Here is a 17090-nt window from a genome sequence, read left to right on the forward strand (position 1 = left end):
TCTGGCTCAGATCAGTAGTAGCAAGCCGGCAACACAGTGGAGAGCACACTGTCAGGGGCGATGCTGGTTTCTGCATGCCAGGTACCCTGACACTGTGCACTGACAGTGCTCTCTCCTCTGTGTTGCTGGCTCATTACTACTGATCTGCAACGGCAACACACAGCGCGCGCTGTCATTGTGCACATCGCACAGTGCAGAGCGCAGGGACTATCCACGTCCTGAAATGATTGTCACTGATGATTCTTCATTTCAGGGAGAGGGCAGAGGCTGCAGCAGTGACCCCTGCCTCTGCCCCCTGATATTGCTTCATTTGAAGCACGCACTGGGATTCTCAAATGAAGCATCATAACACAGTAAGTAGGGAAAAAATACAATAGCAGTTAGATAGTGTAGTTAGGGAACGGTAGGGAATTTTTAATACAAATATATTAGAAATTAGCTTAGATTAGGGCACTAAATAGATAGGGATTTAGATTAAAATTTCTTTGGACTACCCCTTTAACTTATTTTTAGACCCACCAGGGGACTTTAACTTACGTTAGCTTGATTGCTATTAAGGCTCTCAGCATTATGCCCAGTTGGGTTTAACAGGGGGACTACCATGGCAGTCTTGGGACACATTGATAGGCTACCTGCTGCCATTACAGTGTAACATATTGTGGGGAGGGCAATGGGTTAACAATGGGAGATCCTTCTCTCTGCCTTTCCACCTAGATGCTGCAGGCATTATTAACTGCAACATCTACAAGGTTGAACTGCAGAGACGAATGAGAACACCAATCCCTGGAGTTTCAGCAGGAACAAAGCATTGATAGACAGTATATGTCAGGGAGTGTTTAGGCGTTGAAAAAAAAAAAAATAAAAAATTCAAAAAACATAAAATGCATCATCTATATTATTTAGTAATAAATAAAACTACATAGTGAAACCTAAATCTATTTTCTAACTGTAGACTGTATAAATGTTATTTTCTGCATATTACTATGTGGTCATCCATCATGCCTGAGCTTCTGTTATGGTATCAGCATATACTGATATACTCTAATGCAGCCACATGGACATGGGAAGCAATTGACAGGACTGATCTTTGGATAGGAGCGGGAGAGGTGATGATGAGCTGAGTCCTTACCTATTGCATATGGTGCAATCTTGTGCTGCCTATATATATGTACAGTGGTGGCCAAAAGTATTGGCACCCTGCAATTCTGTCAGATAATACTCAGTTTCTTCCTGAAAATGATTGCAATCACAAATTCTTTGGTCTTATTATCTTCATTTAATTTGTCTTCAATGAAAAAACACAAAAAGAATAGTCCTAAAGCCAAATTGGATATAATTCCACACCAAGCCTAAAAAAGGGGGTGGACAAAAGTATTGGCACTGTTTGAAAAATCATGTGATGCTTCTCTAATTCGTGTAATTAACAGCACCTGTAACTTACCTGTGGCACCTAACAGGTGTTGGCAATAACTAAATCACACTTACAGCCAGTTAACATGGATTAAAGTTGACTCAACCTCTGTCCTGTGTCCTTGTGTGTACCACATTGAGCATGGAGAAAAGAAAGACCAAAGAACTGTCTGAGGACTTGAGAAACCAAATTGTGAGGAAGCATGAGCAATCTCAAGGCTACAAGTCCATCTCCAAAGACCTGAATGTTCCTGTGTCTTCCGTGCGCAGTGTCATCAAGAAGTTTAAAGCCCATGGCACTGTGGCTAACCTCCCTAGATGTGGACGGAAAAGAAAAATTGACGAGAGATTTCAACGCAAGATTGTGCGGATGGTGGATAAAGAACATCGACTAACATCCAAACAAGTTCAAGCTGCCCTGCAGTCCGAGGTTACAACAGTGTGAACCCGTACTATCCGTTGGCGTCTGAATGAAAAGGGACTGTATGGTAGGATATCCAGGAAGACCCCACTTCTTACCCCGAGACATAAAAAAGCCAGGCTGGAGTTTGCCAAAACTTACCTGAGAAAGCCTAAAACGTTTTGGAAGAATGTTCTCTGGTCAGATGAGATAAAAGTAGAGCTTTTTGGGAAAAAGCATCAACATAGAGTGTACAGGAAAAAAAAGGCATTCAAAGAAAAGAACACGGTACCTACAGTCAAACATGGCGGAGGTTCCCTGATGTTTTGGGGTTGCTTTGCTGCCTCTGGCACTGGACTGCTTGACCGTGTGCATGGCATTATGTAGTCTGAAGACTACCAACAAATTCTGCAGCATAATGTAGGGCCCAGTGTGAGGAAGCTGGGTCTCCCTCAGAGGTCATGGGTCTTCCAACAGGACAATGACCCAAAACACACTTCCAAAAGCACTATAAAATGGTTTGAGAGAAAGCACTGGAGACTTCTAAGGTGGCCAGCAATGAGTCCAGACCTGAATCCCATAGAACACCTGTGGAGAGATCTCAAAATGGCAGTTTGGAGAAGGCACCCTTCAAATATCAGGGACCTGGAGCAGTTTGCCAAAGAAGAATGGTCTACAATTCCAGCAGAGCATTGTAAGAAACTCTTTGATGGTTACCGGAAGCGGTTGTTCGCAGTTATTTTGGCTAAAGGTTGTGCAACCAAGTATTAGGCTGAGGGTGCCAATACTTTTGTCTGGCCTATTTTTGGAGTTTTGTGTGAAATGATCAATGATTTGATTTTTGCTTCATTCTCTTTTGTGTTTTTTCCTTGCAAGCAAATTAAATGAAGATAATAATACCAAAGAATTTGTGATTGCAATCATTTTCAGGAAGAAACTGAGTATTATCTGACAGAATTGCAGGGGTGCCAATACTTTTGGCCACCACTGTATATGTGTTATCTGTCACTGCAATTCTGCCTGTGATGATAATCAGAAGACTGCTGAAAAGTGATCTCTATGAAAAAAGAGGTTTCATCCCTAGCATTAGGCTTAGTGGCCAGAGTAAAAATTGAAAGATTTCGGAATATTTTGATTTAAACATTATGCCATTTTCTAATGACACATTAACGACTTTATCACCCTAAGGTGAACTTACGGCAAAAATCTGGTTTTCTCCAGTCGACACAAATTCCGGCAGCGAGGCATGCTGTAGCGTAGGCTTGGACAGACTTACACAGACATTCACAGTCTCCTCCTGTGTCACATGCACAAGCATCCTTCACACAAGCGTCATAGTATTTGACATAACTGACCTGGAAATCACAAAATCATTTTTCACCCATCAATCACAGTATAGGATACCTGTAGAAATCCCCCCACGTCTAGTAGACTCTAAATAAATGACTCTTCAATTACTTCCACTGTTTGACTTAGCTGATGATTTCTTGGTACATTATTGTGCCGCTCTTACCCGTTTATTGCAGGCTTCGAAAGCATTAGACTTAAGAACCAGACAACTGTTTTCACCCCAGGCCTTCCGATGAGGGTTCTTTCCACAGGAATCTGACACATCAGTGACATCCATGCACGTTGGTCTTTCTTTCCATGAATTTATGAACTCCAGCTGAGTGGAAGCCACATATTTGCTTCTGGTTTCAAAGTCATCCTTCATGTTTCCATTATAATTTCCACAGAGACCACATACTGATTCCTGGAGGAAAGGAAGTCACGTGAGTGAGAAGAGGTCGGGGGAAGACATTGATCGGTGCGCATATTAACGCAATTACGCTACATTACACACACATTTACACAGGTTTAGCTAATAAAAAAATATTGGAAGTGCTTCTTTAAAGGGTATCTGTCAGTAGGTTTTTGCTACCTCATCTGAGAGCAAATATTATACAACAACCCATTTGGATCACAAACATCATGATTAGAGGTTCAAAAGTGGGAACAGTGCCCCTTTTGTCCCCCAGAAGCAACTCCATATACATGCCATAATTTATAACAAAGAGAAAAATGGAGCCTTCAATAGCTTAGAAAGGTTGCATGGATTTATATAGTGTGACCAAGTTGTCAAGCACTTTCCAAGTGATGCTAAAATCGCTTGGAAAGCACTTGACAACCCGCATGCGGAAATGCATGTGAAAAACTCTTCACTTCCGCTTGTCCCTGGCAGGAAAAACACATGTAAAATCCGCATGCATTTTTTCTGCCAGGGAGATGCAGATGTAAGCATTAGGCAGTGTTCACACAGGCAAAGTTTTAGACCAACAAGGCAAGGTTTATTAGCTCCATAAACCCCAGAGGCACTTTAACACAAAACAGCTGTGCTTTGGCTCGAAGGTAAACAGTACAGTACATACAGAAGGTCAATACTTTGGCAGATATATGTCCACCCACACACAGGGCAGTATGAAATTTCTCCAACTTCCACACTCTGGTAGACTGTCCACCATTAAATGGTCCTTTTTTTCTATCTAGGACCAAAGACTGATCAGCTCCTCATCTGACTCCCCAGTCTCTCCATTCAGAGAGGGAGCTACATTTGTTTCTCTTCCAAATGCAGCTCACGTTTTGACTGGCACTCCCCAGCAGCACACTCGACTTTGCTCCATCCAGCAGACTGACACCTAGTGAACACAGGCCCTGGTTCTTAGTTAAAGCAAGTCAGGTGCATCTAATCAAGACCTGCAGTGCTAGAATTTAACCCTCATCTACCTGGCCTTGCTACAAATTGCTTATTAAACTATTTATTTAATGATTTATATATCAAATTCATGCAAAATTTATATGTGTGACTTCCAGGAACGCCCATAGTTACGTCAATGCTGCCAATTTTGGTGCCTTTTTTACATTTGAATACGCTGTAGAACTATAGCAGTGTTATGTTAACTTGTCCTGATGAAAGGGTCAGTGTGGACTTGATACACATTGAATCTTACTTACTAAATGGAGCATCAGTGTTTGGAAATAGTGTGGCAGCTTTTGTCCCTGTCTTTTACTTTTCTTTGGGCTTTGGATCATCACTAATGGACCAGATTGGCTCCAGCAAAGGGGTCGCCATTGGCAATTTCCATTTTTATTTAGATGGTATGTTCTCAACACAACACACGAAGGTGAAAGACAACACAGAGGGGGGTACAATGATCTTCCCATCTCCATCTTGTTACAAAGGTTTTTTGCCCTATGAAGCCCTTTCTTATTCTTTTCCTTTAGATCTATATTTGGCACCAGAATTATTTATGGCTTAGGGTAATTGATGCACCCTGGTCTTCTGCATTAGCTTAGATGATAAATACAAAAACACTAAGAAATATGTAAAACCGTATTTGCAGAGATTTACGGTAGATACCTCGCCAAGCTTTAATATCTTGATAAACAAATTCATGTTCTTGTTCCAGAGGAGAGAGATGAAGAACTTATCAGGGATGGTGATATCAAACATAATGTAGAGGGTGTTGTTCTGGACGGCAATTTCCACATCAGGTGTATCTTGGGAGATGGAATACTTTTCATCAAACAGCTTCAGTTCTGTGTTCTGTGCCATTAAAAGATTGCCAGAGTTTAGTAAAATATCATTATTACTACTAATGCTTTACAACTGGTATTCCTACCCCAATGGTGACAACGATGGAGCGAGAGCAGGTTGTTCCAGTGGTTCCACAGATCACATTTTCTGTAAGTATCTTAAATGAAGACAATGATGTGTTCAGTCCACATCCATCCTAAATGGAAGGAGAGATACATATTAGTCCTTTTATATGTGCTGTGCTAACTACTCAATAAGTAGGTCATGATGTGCATACAGTAGACTGCAAGAAGGTGTGATGAAAACAAGATCTCATGGTCGGAATGGGAGTTATTTGATCGCTGCCAATGTGGTCTTCATTGCATTATGCACATGTAAAAAAAATCTAATCAAATTATATACACTGCTCAAAAAAATAAAGGGAACCCTTAAACAACAGAATATAACTCCAAGTAAATCAAACTTATGTGAAATCAAACTGTCCACTTAGGAAGCAACACTGATCGACAATCAATTTCACATGCTGCTGTGCAAATGGAATAGACAATAGATGGAAATTATTGGCAATTATCAAGACACCCTCAATAAAGGAGTGTTTCTGCAGGTGGGGACCATAGACCACATCTCAGTACCAATGCTTTCTGGCTGATGTTTTGGTCAGTTTTGAATGTTGGTTGTGCTTTTGTAGCACCCCGAGGGCTCGGCTGCTACAGGGGTATTGCACCTCAGACCAGAGGTGTGATATTCCACTCCCGGGTAAGGATGGAGTGTGGACTAGGGCTCGGTAAGCTGCATGCACCACACACACCCCATTTCCGAGGGACAGCTCAACGGTGCTCCCACTAGACAGAAGTGCAGGCACGACAGCATCTGTCCCTGGCTGGAGTGGGGCGGGGGGGTGGAATATCCAGTGGTGTAGGAGCAGATAGGGGTGGGTCTCTGGGCATAGGTAGGAGCCCATTGGTTGCAAGTCACCTGGGCTCGGGTGTTAGAGGGAGGTATATAAGGTGGGCACCATCTTAGAGTCAGTGTTAAGAGTGAGAGGAGAAGACAGGAAGCAGAGCTGCTGCATGGGCTCTGCTCCGCAGGCAGGCCTTGTAAGGAGGCTGGGGCCTGAGAGAGAAAGAAGAAGGAACTGAAAGGAAAGTAAGAAAGGAAGCAAGGAACAGGAACACAGAGAAAGGCCCAGAGACACGAGTGAAGAAGGAACCCTAAGAACCCACGAGATAACGGGTGAAGGGTTGGCAGAGCAGGGTACCGGAACCCAAACTGGTGGAGGCAACAGAATCCTCAGCCAAAGACCGGAGGTTGTGACCACATCTTGGTGCGACCCCTCACTACATCCACCAGGAAAGCATACCACATAGGGTCAGGGAAACCGGAGATAGGTTTCGCCAAGAGAAGGCCCGAGGAAGCTGGACAAAGGTGGGTCACTGGTGGGGACGGCCAGAGAAAGGTAGAGAAGGAAGCCCTGTGCCACGCTCTGGAATTGCCTGGGAGTTGACCGAGTCCCTCACCTGGTGGACGCAGCACGGCTCGGGCCGTCATCACCTGCAGGATTGACACGAATAACAACTGTGAGTAAAGCATTGGAAACTGCAATTACAAGTCTCTGTGTTTCATCGCCGCACCAGCACCATTAGTACTGGGACGCTCGCACCATCACTCCCATCATCCACACTAGCTGCCCTGAGGCAATACTTCTCCCGTGGGGAGTTATCCCATACTTGGCTGCGCATACAACATCAGCCTCAGCGGTCTGCAGCGCAGCGGCGGTCCCCACTGACCGCAATCCACGGGTGGCGTAGTCGGACAATTACAACACAAATAGACTGCCACTGGTTTGACCGCCCTGGGCACGGACCGGGTCGCCGCCACTCGGAGACTACAACCCCCAGCATCCCACCAGCGATCCGGCTCCGGGTATCCCCTGCACAGCACAGGCCCAGGGGGCGCGTCACTTTCACATTCGTGGTAGCATGAGACGGACTCTACAACCCACAGAAGTTGTTCAGGTAGTGCAGCTCATCCAGGATGGCACATCAATGCGAGACCCCAGACCTGAATCCGATTGAGCACATCTAGGACATCACCACAGACGTTGCACCACAGACTGTCCAGGAGTTGGCGGATGCTGTAGTCCAGGTCTGGGAGGAGATCCCACAGGAGACCATCCCCAACCTCATCAGGAGCATGCCCAGGCGTTGTAGGGAGGTCATACAGGCACGTGGAGGCCACACACAATACTGAGCCTCATTTTGACTTGTTTTAAGGACTTTACATCAAAGTTGGATCAGCCTGTAGTGTGTTTTTCCACTTTAATTTTGGGGGTGACTCCAAATCCAGGCCTCCATTGGTTAATAAATTTGATTTCCATTGATGATTTTTGTGTGATTTTGTTGTCAGCACATTCAACTTTATACAGAACAAAGTATTCAATGAGACTATTTCATTCAGATCTAGGATGTGTTATTTGAGTTTTCCCTTTATTTTTTGAGCAGTATATATATATATATTGATATATATTCACACACATATATGTTAGAGTATATGTGAGCCTGTTATATGTTAGAGTTGTACAGTCAGCATTAGTTCTCCAGCCGTTCACCTGCACCAATGTACCATCTACCATGGTGGTTTCAACTTGTAGCTGTTCTTTAGAGTCAAGGGTTTGAGACCACTGATGTACACATTGCATAGACACGAAGACCATCATAGTCATTGTGATTATGGCATGTGTATAGTAGGCATTGTACATGATGTTTCATAATTTTTTAGCTAGTCGTATGAACGGTATAAAGATCTTACGGTGGCTAAGGTGTATTCACAGTTTCCGTCAAACAAGTACTGCTGTCCATCAAATGTTTTGATATGGCTCTCCCCATACATCATACATGTGGATGCACAATTTGGAGTCTCCTCACACTGCCAATGACCTCCACTGCAAGCACTGTAGAGAGAAGATAAATAGTTAAATATAATGCTAGAACAAAAAGCTGTGCAATGACATACCTTCATTTATTATTATTTTTCTTGCACCATTCATTTTTGCAGCGCTTTACAGACATCATCACTGTCCCCTTTGGGGCTCACAATCTAGATTCCCTATCAGTATGTCTTTGGAGTGTGGGAGGAAACTGGAGAATCTGGAGGAAACCCCAAAACACGGGGAGAACATACAAACTCCTTGCAGATGTTGTCCTTGGTGGGATTTGAACCCAGGACCCCAGCGCTTCAAAGCAACAGTGCTAACCACTGAGCCACCATGCTGCACTGGAAAACCATTTATTGACCTCATGTTAGATATTGACCTTCATGGCTTTTCTTACCAGCTCTGACATTCTCCAAACATGGATTCTCCACTTCGGTAAGTAATGCCACCATATTCACAGGAGCAGTCACTCTCTGCCACACAGCTGCCATCAAGATCCTCATAAGTACCAGCTGGGCAAACACAACCAGCTTCACAATTGGTGGGGATCTATAAATGGAAGCAGATAATTAGAAAATGTATCTATTATCTATCCCATATCTATCTATCTGGCTATTTATTATCTATCTATCTTTATCACCAACTCTAATAATTTCATATATTATCCAAAAGCAGCCTAAAATATGTAAGTAAACACCAATTTATGAATGTTGCACTCACTGAAATTCCCATTAAAAATATGTCTGGAAATAGAAAAAAAAACAGCTTGTCCATGAACAAGAGTGATATCATTTCTAGGAAAAAAAAATAAAGTTGTTTTTCTCTAATCCCGGACAACACGTTTTTTTGCTTTTGTGAAGTCCCTACAGAATAATCTGCAGTTGTTAAAGGAGGTGACTCAATGTCACATTGTGTCATTATTCTGGATGATTTCTGCTTTCGGGGACTTGAATACTGATTTATTTTATCTTTAGACTGTTAAAGGGGTTATCTGCGACTATTTAATTTTTTACTATGGGCCCAAGAACTAACAGGTAGGTAGTTGCTAACCATCTGCCTGTTGTGCCCAGCGCAGATCTCTTCCGGCACAGAACGGTCACAGACCGCTCCTGCCGGTGATTCAGCGGCTTTCGATGACTTCACATCGACAGATTAGCAGCTACTCTTCAGCTCTGTGTAAGAAATTCCTTACTGAGAGCTGGAAGATCCTGGAAAACAGTGTAGATAATTCTTCAAAGCAGAGAATGAAGTTTATTCATAGGTACGCGGCAGAAAAGTTCAGAACGCAGGCAGGGAAAATACACTGACACTCGACACTCGCAAGCAAAACATTGGGATATCTGGCGATGGTCTGGCCATGGTGTGGCTTCGGTCTGGCAATGGTGTGGCCTTGGCGGTGGACTGCCTGTAGACTGGCGATAGAATGGCGATAGAATGGCCCCGAACAACAGTATCAGAGCCTTTTTATGCATAGCTTAAAAAAAGGAACTACATATTGCGGCAAAAGGCGGATACATGATAACATCATACGGCAGGGAAGATGTGCATTTTAGAACAATAATGTGATAATGCATCATGACAATATTTATGAGTATTTTTACCAAACTCCATTAAATCCATAAATCAATATGTCCTTCTGACCTAAATGACAGTTTTCTCATAATTCTAAACCTATTGACAACTATATTGTCCTAATTTCTATACCACAATTACAATAACATTATTTACTACCTTATAACACCACTTATTTACTTTCACAATGACCTGCAGCTGTTCCCATTAACCTTTGTGTATACTAACCATACTTGCTAATGGCATTGACATTTTATGGCTCCTTTGTGACTAGGACATGTGTCGGACATGCATCTCATTAGCTGCAAAACTCAGTTCTCAAACTGCTGAACAAGATGGCTGCTAGGTTTAACATGGCTGTTCAGAATATTAGGACTTCTCATTCTCTTACACTCTGCTCTGTTGATGGAAAGTGACTACTTACGTCATTCTAATTGACAGTTGGCTCCCCATTGACTAACTGCGGGAAGCCGGCTGTCAATCAGCATGGTGTCGGAAGTTTCGTCCAGCCGACAGAGCAGCCCGGAAGAGGAAGAGCTGCTCTGCTGATGTGAAGTAGCTTAATTGCCAGTGAATGCTCTGAGCCAATGCCGAGTAGAACAGGTAGATACTTGCCTCTGTTAGTTTTTAGGCCCATAGCAAAAAAATAATACAGACCTATACAATCCCTTTAAGAGCAAATACACAATACAGAATTAACATGACACATACACAGCGGATGCCAGTAGCCAGAAGCTGACATGTTGGGGCACAAGCGGCTCCATATTTATCAGACAGGGAGCCACAGGTCTTCATTATTTTAGGAGCTTCACAAGTTTCTAAAATTAAAAAGATAAAGCAATGGTGAGATGGGACTTAAAAGGACATATACAAAATACTAATAAAAAGTACATGGTACCTTCAAACTCAATTGGTGTTCCTATGCAGTTGAGTCTTCCACTGACGCAATAACTGCAGAACATTGGAATCAAAATATACAAATGAACTTTCCGTCCACATTATATATGCAGCAAATATTACCATATTAATATGTTGGGGTGTACCACTTTGAACAATTCCCGTTTGTTAGAAGTGTCCCCACCCTTAAGTCGATCAGTGAATAACTGTAACCTGCTGAGGACTGAAGTAGCAATGTTCTAGAATCCTAATAGTTCCACCACAGGAGACATTCAGTATTACACAGTGCCTATTGAAATATCTTGGCTGTCCATAGAAGACATGAAGGGTCCTCCATTTTTGTATTTTCTCTTCAGTTTGGCTAATATATTAGGGTTCTGTACAGGGGATCACCATAACAATACCCTAATGTAATATTTTTGCATACTGATGTCACGGGTGTGTCAGATGTACCTCCTTCCTGCTCTATTTGACACTCTGGCCTGGATGTTTAAATACTTTCAGTTTGCTACAGGGAGGCACCGGTAATATTCATATGTTCTCTTGTGAAGGCTTGGAGCTATTGCAGTCTGCTTACTTCCTCTCTGGTGCTTGGAGGACGTTTGGTGTTATCTCTCTGAAGTCGGCTCAAGCTAAGTTGCTTCCCCCTGTGTTTGTTTCACTTGTTGTCTTTAGTTGTTAGTGGGGACTGACCAGTGCTCATCCCCCTTCCCTATCCAGGGCCTAGCTCTAGGGAAATACAGGGCTTAGGTTTCCTGTTCGGCGATTGGTGAGGAACCAATATAAGGACTGTATGGGAGACAGGGTGATATTAGATCAGCCTAGGAGGTCTCCACTCCCCCTTTGCCTAGTGTCTGGGCTCCCTTCCCCTCATCCCTTCGTGTTGCACTTTGTCTTTCCTACACTGTGCGTGACAACTGAATGATATATGTACAAATTCTAATGTCTAGTTTTACTTATTCTTATGCTTTACCAAGCTTTATAACTAGAAAATGGTTGACTGAATTTGACATATCCACAGCACATACTTTGCCAAAATTCCTACATTTTGAAGGCTGACAAGAATAAGAAGAAGATCCAGAGCTCTATGTGAAACAAAAGGCTCACTGACCCCATGAAGAATACAAGAATATAAGTTTTTAATGCCAAAAATGTGACACCTTATAATTTTCCAACAGGTTTCGGCTGTATCTTGCCTTCCTCAGGTGTGGAGACTCCTGAAGAAGGCTGGATACAGCCGAAACACGTTGAGTTTTTTAAATAAAATTTTTTTGCATTTCATTTTATTCTTCTGCTACATTTTTGTTATTATTTCCCTTTGATTACATCTGCTACCGTGGGAGCACCCTTCAACTGGTATCTCCACCCTCATCATGTACTGCCAGAACTCCTTTGGAGGAATTTCCATCAGCACACCAAATTAACTGCACCTATTGGATTAATTTCACATATTTTTAGGAGTTGTGCCTAAATTTGCACAACGTCATTGGTTGAGTAAATTTCCTGTTTTTAATCTCTCTTTCTTAAACTTACTACACTCAGAAAGTGTTATTTTTTTCCCTAAAGGGAATTCCACTATTGGTACCTTTATAATTCCCATTATGGAAAAATAGCCTGAAAAAATGTTTTTTTTTTCTTTAAAAAACGCTATTAATGTTCCATCTCCCAGCCATTCTGCATTGATTTCAATTTTTCGATTGAAAGTAAATCATGTTGACCCCACAACATTCAATTGTTTCGTATTCCCATCGCCCCTTACCATGTGAGACCATTGAAGACGGTTTGTTGGTTAGGCATGATGACAGTGTTTGCATTCAAGTAGCAGGGACATTGTGATTTTAGAACACATTCCTCTTTGTTATCCAGGTAAAGACCCACAGGACAGTTACAGCCTTCAGTTGGGATGTCAATGGCATAGCATTCCAACTCCATGTTAGAGAGAGACAGACAGGTCTGACCGCAGGGGCTAGTGTTATAGCTGAACGTCTGGTTACCGCTGCAGTCAACAGCTAGAGAGAGAAGAAATTAAGTTTAGATGAGATGTTAAAGGTTTATCTCCATCTTCATAAATGGATAGTACTTTTAAAAAACAATAAATTTTGCAAATGACTGCTTATTAAAATTTGTAGAAATTCTTGACCTATTGAAACTTTTCTTTTGTTTACAGCTCGTTCCTTAGGAGACCGACCACCTCTGCCGTCCAGCATGTAAGCATTACACTGAAACTGGCCAAGATTAGGAAAAATAGTATCCTCCAGCGATCCTGGACAGCTTAATAGCAGCGCTTACAAGCTCAATAGAAAAGGGCTTGTATGCACTGCACATGTTCTGTTGTCTTGCCCTGGTGGTTGATGGCGGCTGAAAATTTTAATAAGCACTAAATTGTAAAATTACTTGTATTTACAAGCACTATTTGAAAATATCCATTTAGGAAGATGGAGATAAGACTTTACAGAGGGTTTCCACTTTGAAAAATATACCTTTAGATTTTTTTTTTCAAAATCTAATAATAAAGAAGTTTCAAATATAATTTTATTTTCAAAAGTGATCCAATCGTCCAGGTCCAGTTCTCTGCAACTCCACTTCTGGTTGGGTTTGACACAGGAGGGTGTTTCCTATGTTGATATGTCATCGAAGGGGGCTGGCCGGTTGCTCACTTCAATAGCTAAGCCAGCCCCCTTCCCTTTCTACACATCCGCTTTCACACACAGATCAGATGATGTGTCCATACAGCAAATCCTGTTCTGTGTCAAGCACAGGGCCAGAAGTAAAGCTGCCAAAGCTGGAACTAAGACTGATAGCAGAAGATCAGAGCACCTTCGAAAATAAAAAAAATATGACTAAGTTCTTAACATTTCTATTATGAACTCAGCTAAAGTATTTTTTTGGGGAAGTGGACAACCTCTTTAAAACTGTTGTTGAGAATGAAATTCTAAAATTTTAACAAGGGCACAGTATTTGGCCGTGTGCGTCATATGTGCTAGATGCCACTGTTGTACAGTATATTGTGAATCACTGGATAGAAGAATATGACAAAACTAAGAAAATTAATTAAATGTAGAAAACTTGATTGCATATCAAGTCATACACTGGCCTTTCGTCATAGCTTCAGCAATTTTTGAGCCATGTTAATGAAACAAAATTTGCTAGGATAAATGTCTGATTGGTGGGGACCATTTCCCGGAGGATACATTAGAGTCAATGGCCGATCACATGGTTAAAAAAAAAATAAAAGGTCCAACAAAATATTTAGAGACACTGTGCTCTTTAAACGGAGCTGACACTTTTTTACTGCAATCGAAGGTGGTCATAGGTCGGACCACCAGTGATCAGATACTGATGGCATATCCTACCAATAAGTCTGTTGTGAAACATCTTCTCTAAGTACATCAGCCTGATACAACTATACAAGTGATAGGCCAGATTGTCATATTTTTCCCAATGAAACCAATCAAATAAAAATAATTTCCCACTTGTCCTAAATCATCATATGCATTATTTCTACTAACGCCATTAAACCCAATTGTTTTAATAGCATATCAGCATAACAGCATATCATTGATATACCGGATTATTGGTTCTTTTTGGTTTTGCTATGAAAAGCGTTTTTTTTTTGTGAACAATAAACTCAACTACATAAATGTCTTAATTTGCTTTATACAAGCCATTTTTACCTTTTGTAAGTCAATATTTTTGACTAATTAGAGTTGAATGGTCGTGTCTTTTATGGTTCCTTTCTTTACTTGCACGCTACGTGATGCTGCACTTTTGTTTCCTAGTCTATATTAAATTTGTGCTCTTAATGCCTTGACTATCTTACTGCTATAAGCATTTTTTTTTTTTTACTTACTGCAGTTGGTGAAGGTCCTCCAATCTTTCAGGATGATTCCCTTGGCAGCACAGGCCCGGGCGTACGTTCCCAGAGCAGAGCAGATGAAGTTAACAGTTTCTTGGTAGTTGCAAGCTTCATACACACATCTCTAAAAACAGAATATCAACTATTAAGCTTTAAACACTACAACCAAAAATTGTGTAACTTTGGGCCCCCTTACACATTGAATCTGCTTTATGTTTGATTTACAGCCAAAATAAATTTCAAATTTGGAGCCTTGTTATTTTATTAGCATATTGTTTTATCAGCATGACAGTGAGACTGATTGCCCACTTCTGGCCAATGTTCTTAAACCCCACCCCCCAGAAATTTACTAACAACTACTAAATTTACTAATAACTACTAAGTACATGGATGGTGGAGTGAGAGAAGTGATCAGAAGAAATGCTCTGGAACTAGCAACAGAGAGGGCCAGGAGAGACTGATAACATCCGCTCTAAATCAGAGTTTGACAAGTAGGGGGAGATGAGAAGCTAACTGCTGTAGAATGGAGAGAGCTGACTGGGATGTCAGGAGTTAACTCGTCAGTCTGGAATGTAGCTACTGCGCATGCTAGGCTCTGGAGTTCAGTCTCCTTGGGAACGAGCTGGAAACTGTGTAAGACAAAAGCTCTTTTTAGCAGGACAATGACAGTAGATAGAATATATGAATGCAAATATGCTTATTTTATGCTGTCTAACTAACCTTACCAAGTTTACAACATGGGAATACCCCTTTAAGCCAACCCCGTTCTGTCAAAGCTGATGCAGAGAAAGAGAAGGGAGTTGGATTAGGTAATGAGATAAGCTCATGGACTACGTTGAAATGACCAAGGGAAAGGTGCTGAAATTTGGAAATCCTTAAAAATCTCACAATTAAAGTACACTAGTAAGTTTAATTAATTTACATTTAGAAACCAGTGAGCAATGCTGTGTTGTTGGAAAACCCCTTTAATATACATCAGTAATCATGCTTGTAATGTTCTGTTAGCATGATTGTTATGGCTACTTACACGTAGAATATTCAATGTAAACTGATGTTATATTTATGACTTCAATGAAAATCGTGCTGATCACAAAGACAATAAAACAAGAACTGTATATTGGTTTTACTTCGATGACCCGGTTTACCTTGTAGTAGGGTTCTGGATCCACCAAAGAATGGCAGGATTGAAACGGGCTTTCCTGGTTGACCAAAACAGAGCAGTGCGCTTGTGCGAAAATTTCTGTTTAAGAAGAATATATTAGTTACATCTGATCACTCGCTAAATGTAATAACTTGTATTTGGTTAAATTACAAATTAACTTCTCGCTCGACGAGGGAGTTATTGGCTGATCGGCAAGAAGAGCAGAATGGTTCTATTGTCTTCAGTTTCATCACCGATACTTTTGCATTTGACTGTTCTAAAAATACAAAGTCAAACCTACAAACCTTCAGATATTTTTTTGAGTTAAAAAGGTTATCCAAATTTTTGAAACTGATCGCTTACCTTAAGGGCAGGTGCACACGAGAGTATTTACTGTCCGAGTGTGATCCGACAAAACATCGGATCCCACTCAGACCAATGTTATTCTATCAGGCTGTGCACATGTCCAATTTTTTCTTGGACAGAATCAGTCCTAGGAAAAAAAATTGCAGCATGCTTGATTTGCATCCGATATTTGGATCGCACTCAACCATGCAAGTCAATGAATCAGTGGAAAACATCTGACTGCACTCGGATGAGTGCAGTCCGATTTTCATGGTCTACCAGAGTGGAGAAGATGTAAACATCTTTTCCTCCATCTTTGCCTCATCCAATAGAATCAGATTAAACTTTAATCAGAGTGTGATTAGCATAATAGGCCCCAATTTTCTCGGATGAGAGAAAATACAGTGTGACCCTTGCCTTAGGATACGCCATTGATTTAAGATATTTGATAATATCAGATAGTTGGGGGCTGACTCCATGCACCCCCACCATGCATAGCTTGTATGCTGGTTTGTACTTGCCTTTGCCCTACTTTTGAAGTGGATAGATGACCTTGCACCGATGGACTCCACCAATCAAATAATGATTGCATCTCCTACGGTCATCAAGTTTAAAAGGCTGGATATCTCCTTCCAATCATTGTAAAATTTAATTGTAGTTTCTCAACAAATTCCTTGTGTTGATGAATTGCATACCATCATATTTGTCTCTAAAGTGTATGTCTTCTTGGCTATTAGTAGATAATAAAATTGTAGGGGATATCTGAAATATTGGGACTCAGATCCATAAGGCACCTACCATTAGATATACTCATTGAGCAAGGGTTAACATCTATGTTCTGGGCTGGTTTACAGTTTGCAGCTGCTCTCCAAGAGTCTACAAATACTGTCACTGTTCCTTCAACAATCCCAGAACTGGAAAGGAAGTCATCCTTAGTTTCACCATTAAAGTTGCCACATAGTC

The 17090-nt window shown here is 41.4% G+C and overlaps 1 protein-coding gene across 1 annotated transcript in view; it reads right to left on the reverse strand.

Moving 5' to 3' along the window:
• The window catches only part of LOC141174064 (uncharacterized), an 80254-nt gene that overhangs the window by 33367 nt on the left and 29797 nt on the right, over positions 1–17090 (reverse strand). Inside the window, exons 18-29 of the mRNA XM_073658697.1 lie at positions 16926–17090; positions 15787–15881; positions 14636–14765; positions 12545–12794; positions 10787–10839; positions 10600–10706; positions 8714–8865; positions 8193–8334; positions 5470–5580; positions 5208–5393; positions 3324–3563; positions 3009–3165 (exon numbers count right to left, since the gene is read on the reverse strand). Coding sequence (XP_073514798.1) covers positions 3009–3165; positions 3324–3563; positions 5208–5393; positions 5470–5580; positions 8193–8334; positions 8714–8865; positions 10600–10706; positions 10787–10839; positions 12545–12794; positions 14636–14765; positions 15787–15881; positions 16926–17090 — 1788 coding nt within the window. The remainder of the gene's footprint in view (positions 1–3008; positions 3166–3323; positions 3564–5207; positions 5394–5469; positions 5581–8192; positions 8335–8713; positions 8866–10599; positions 10707–10786; positions 10840–12544; positions 12795–14635; positions 14766–15786; positions 15882–16925) is intronic.

The sequence above is a fragment of the Phyllobates terribilis genome, unplaced genomic scaffold (genome assembly GCF_046119375.1).
Source record: "Phyllobates terribilis strain yellow unplaced genomic scaffold, ASM4611937v1 Scaffold_13__5_contigs__length_258822181, whole genome shotgun sequence".
In the NCBI taxonomy this organism is placed as follows: Eukaryota; Metazoa; Chordata; class Amphibia; order Anura; family Dendrobatidae; genus Phyllobates; species Phyllobates terribilis.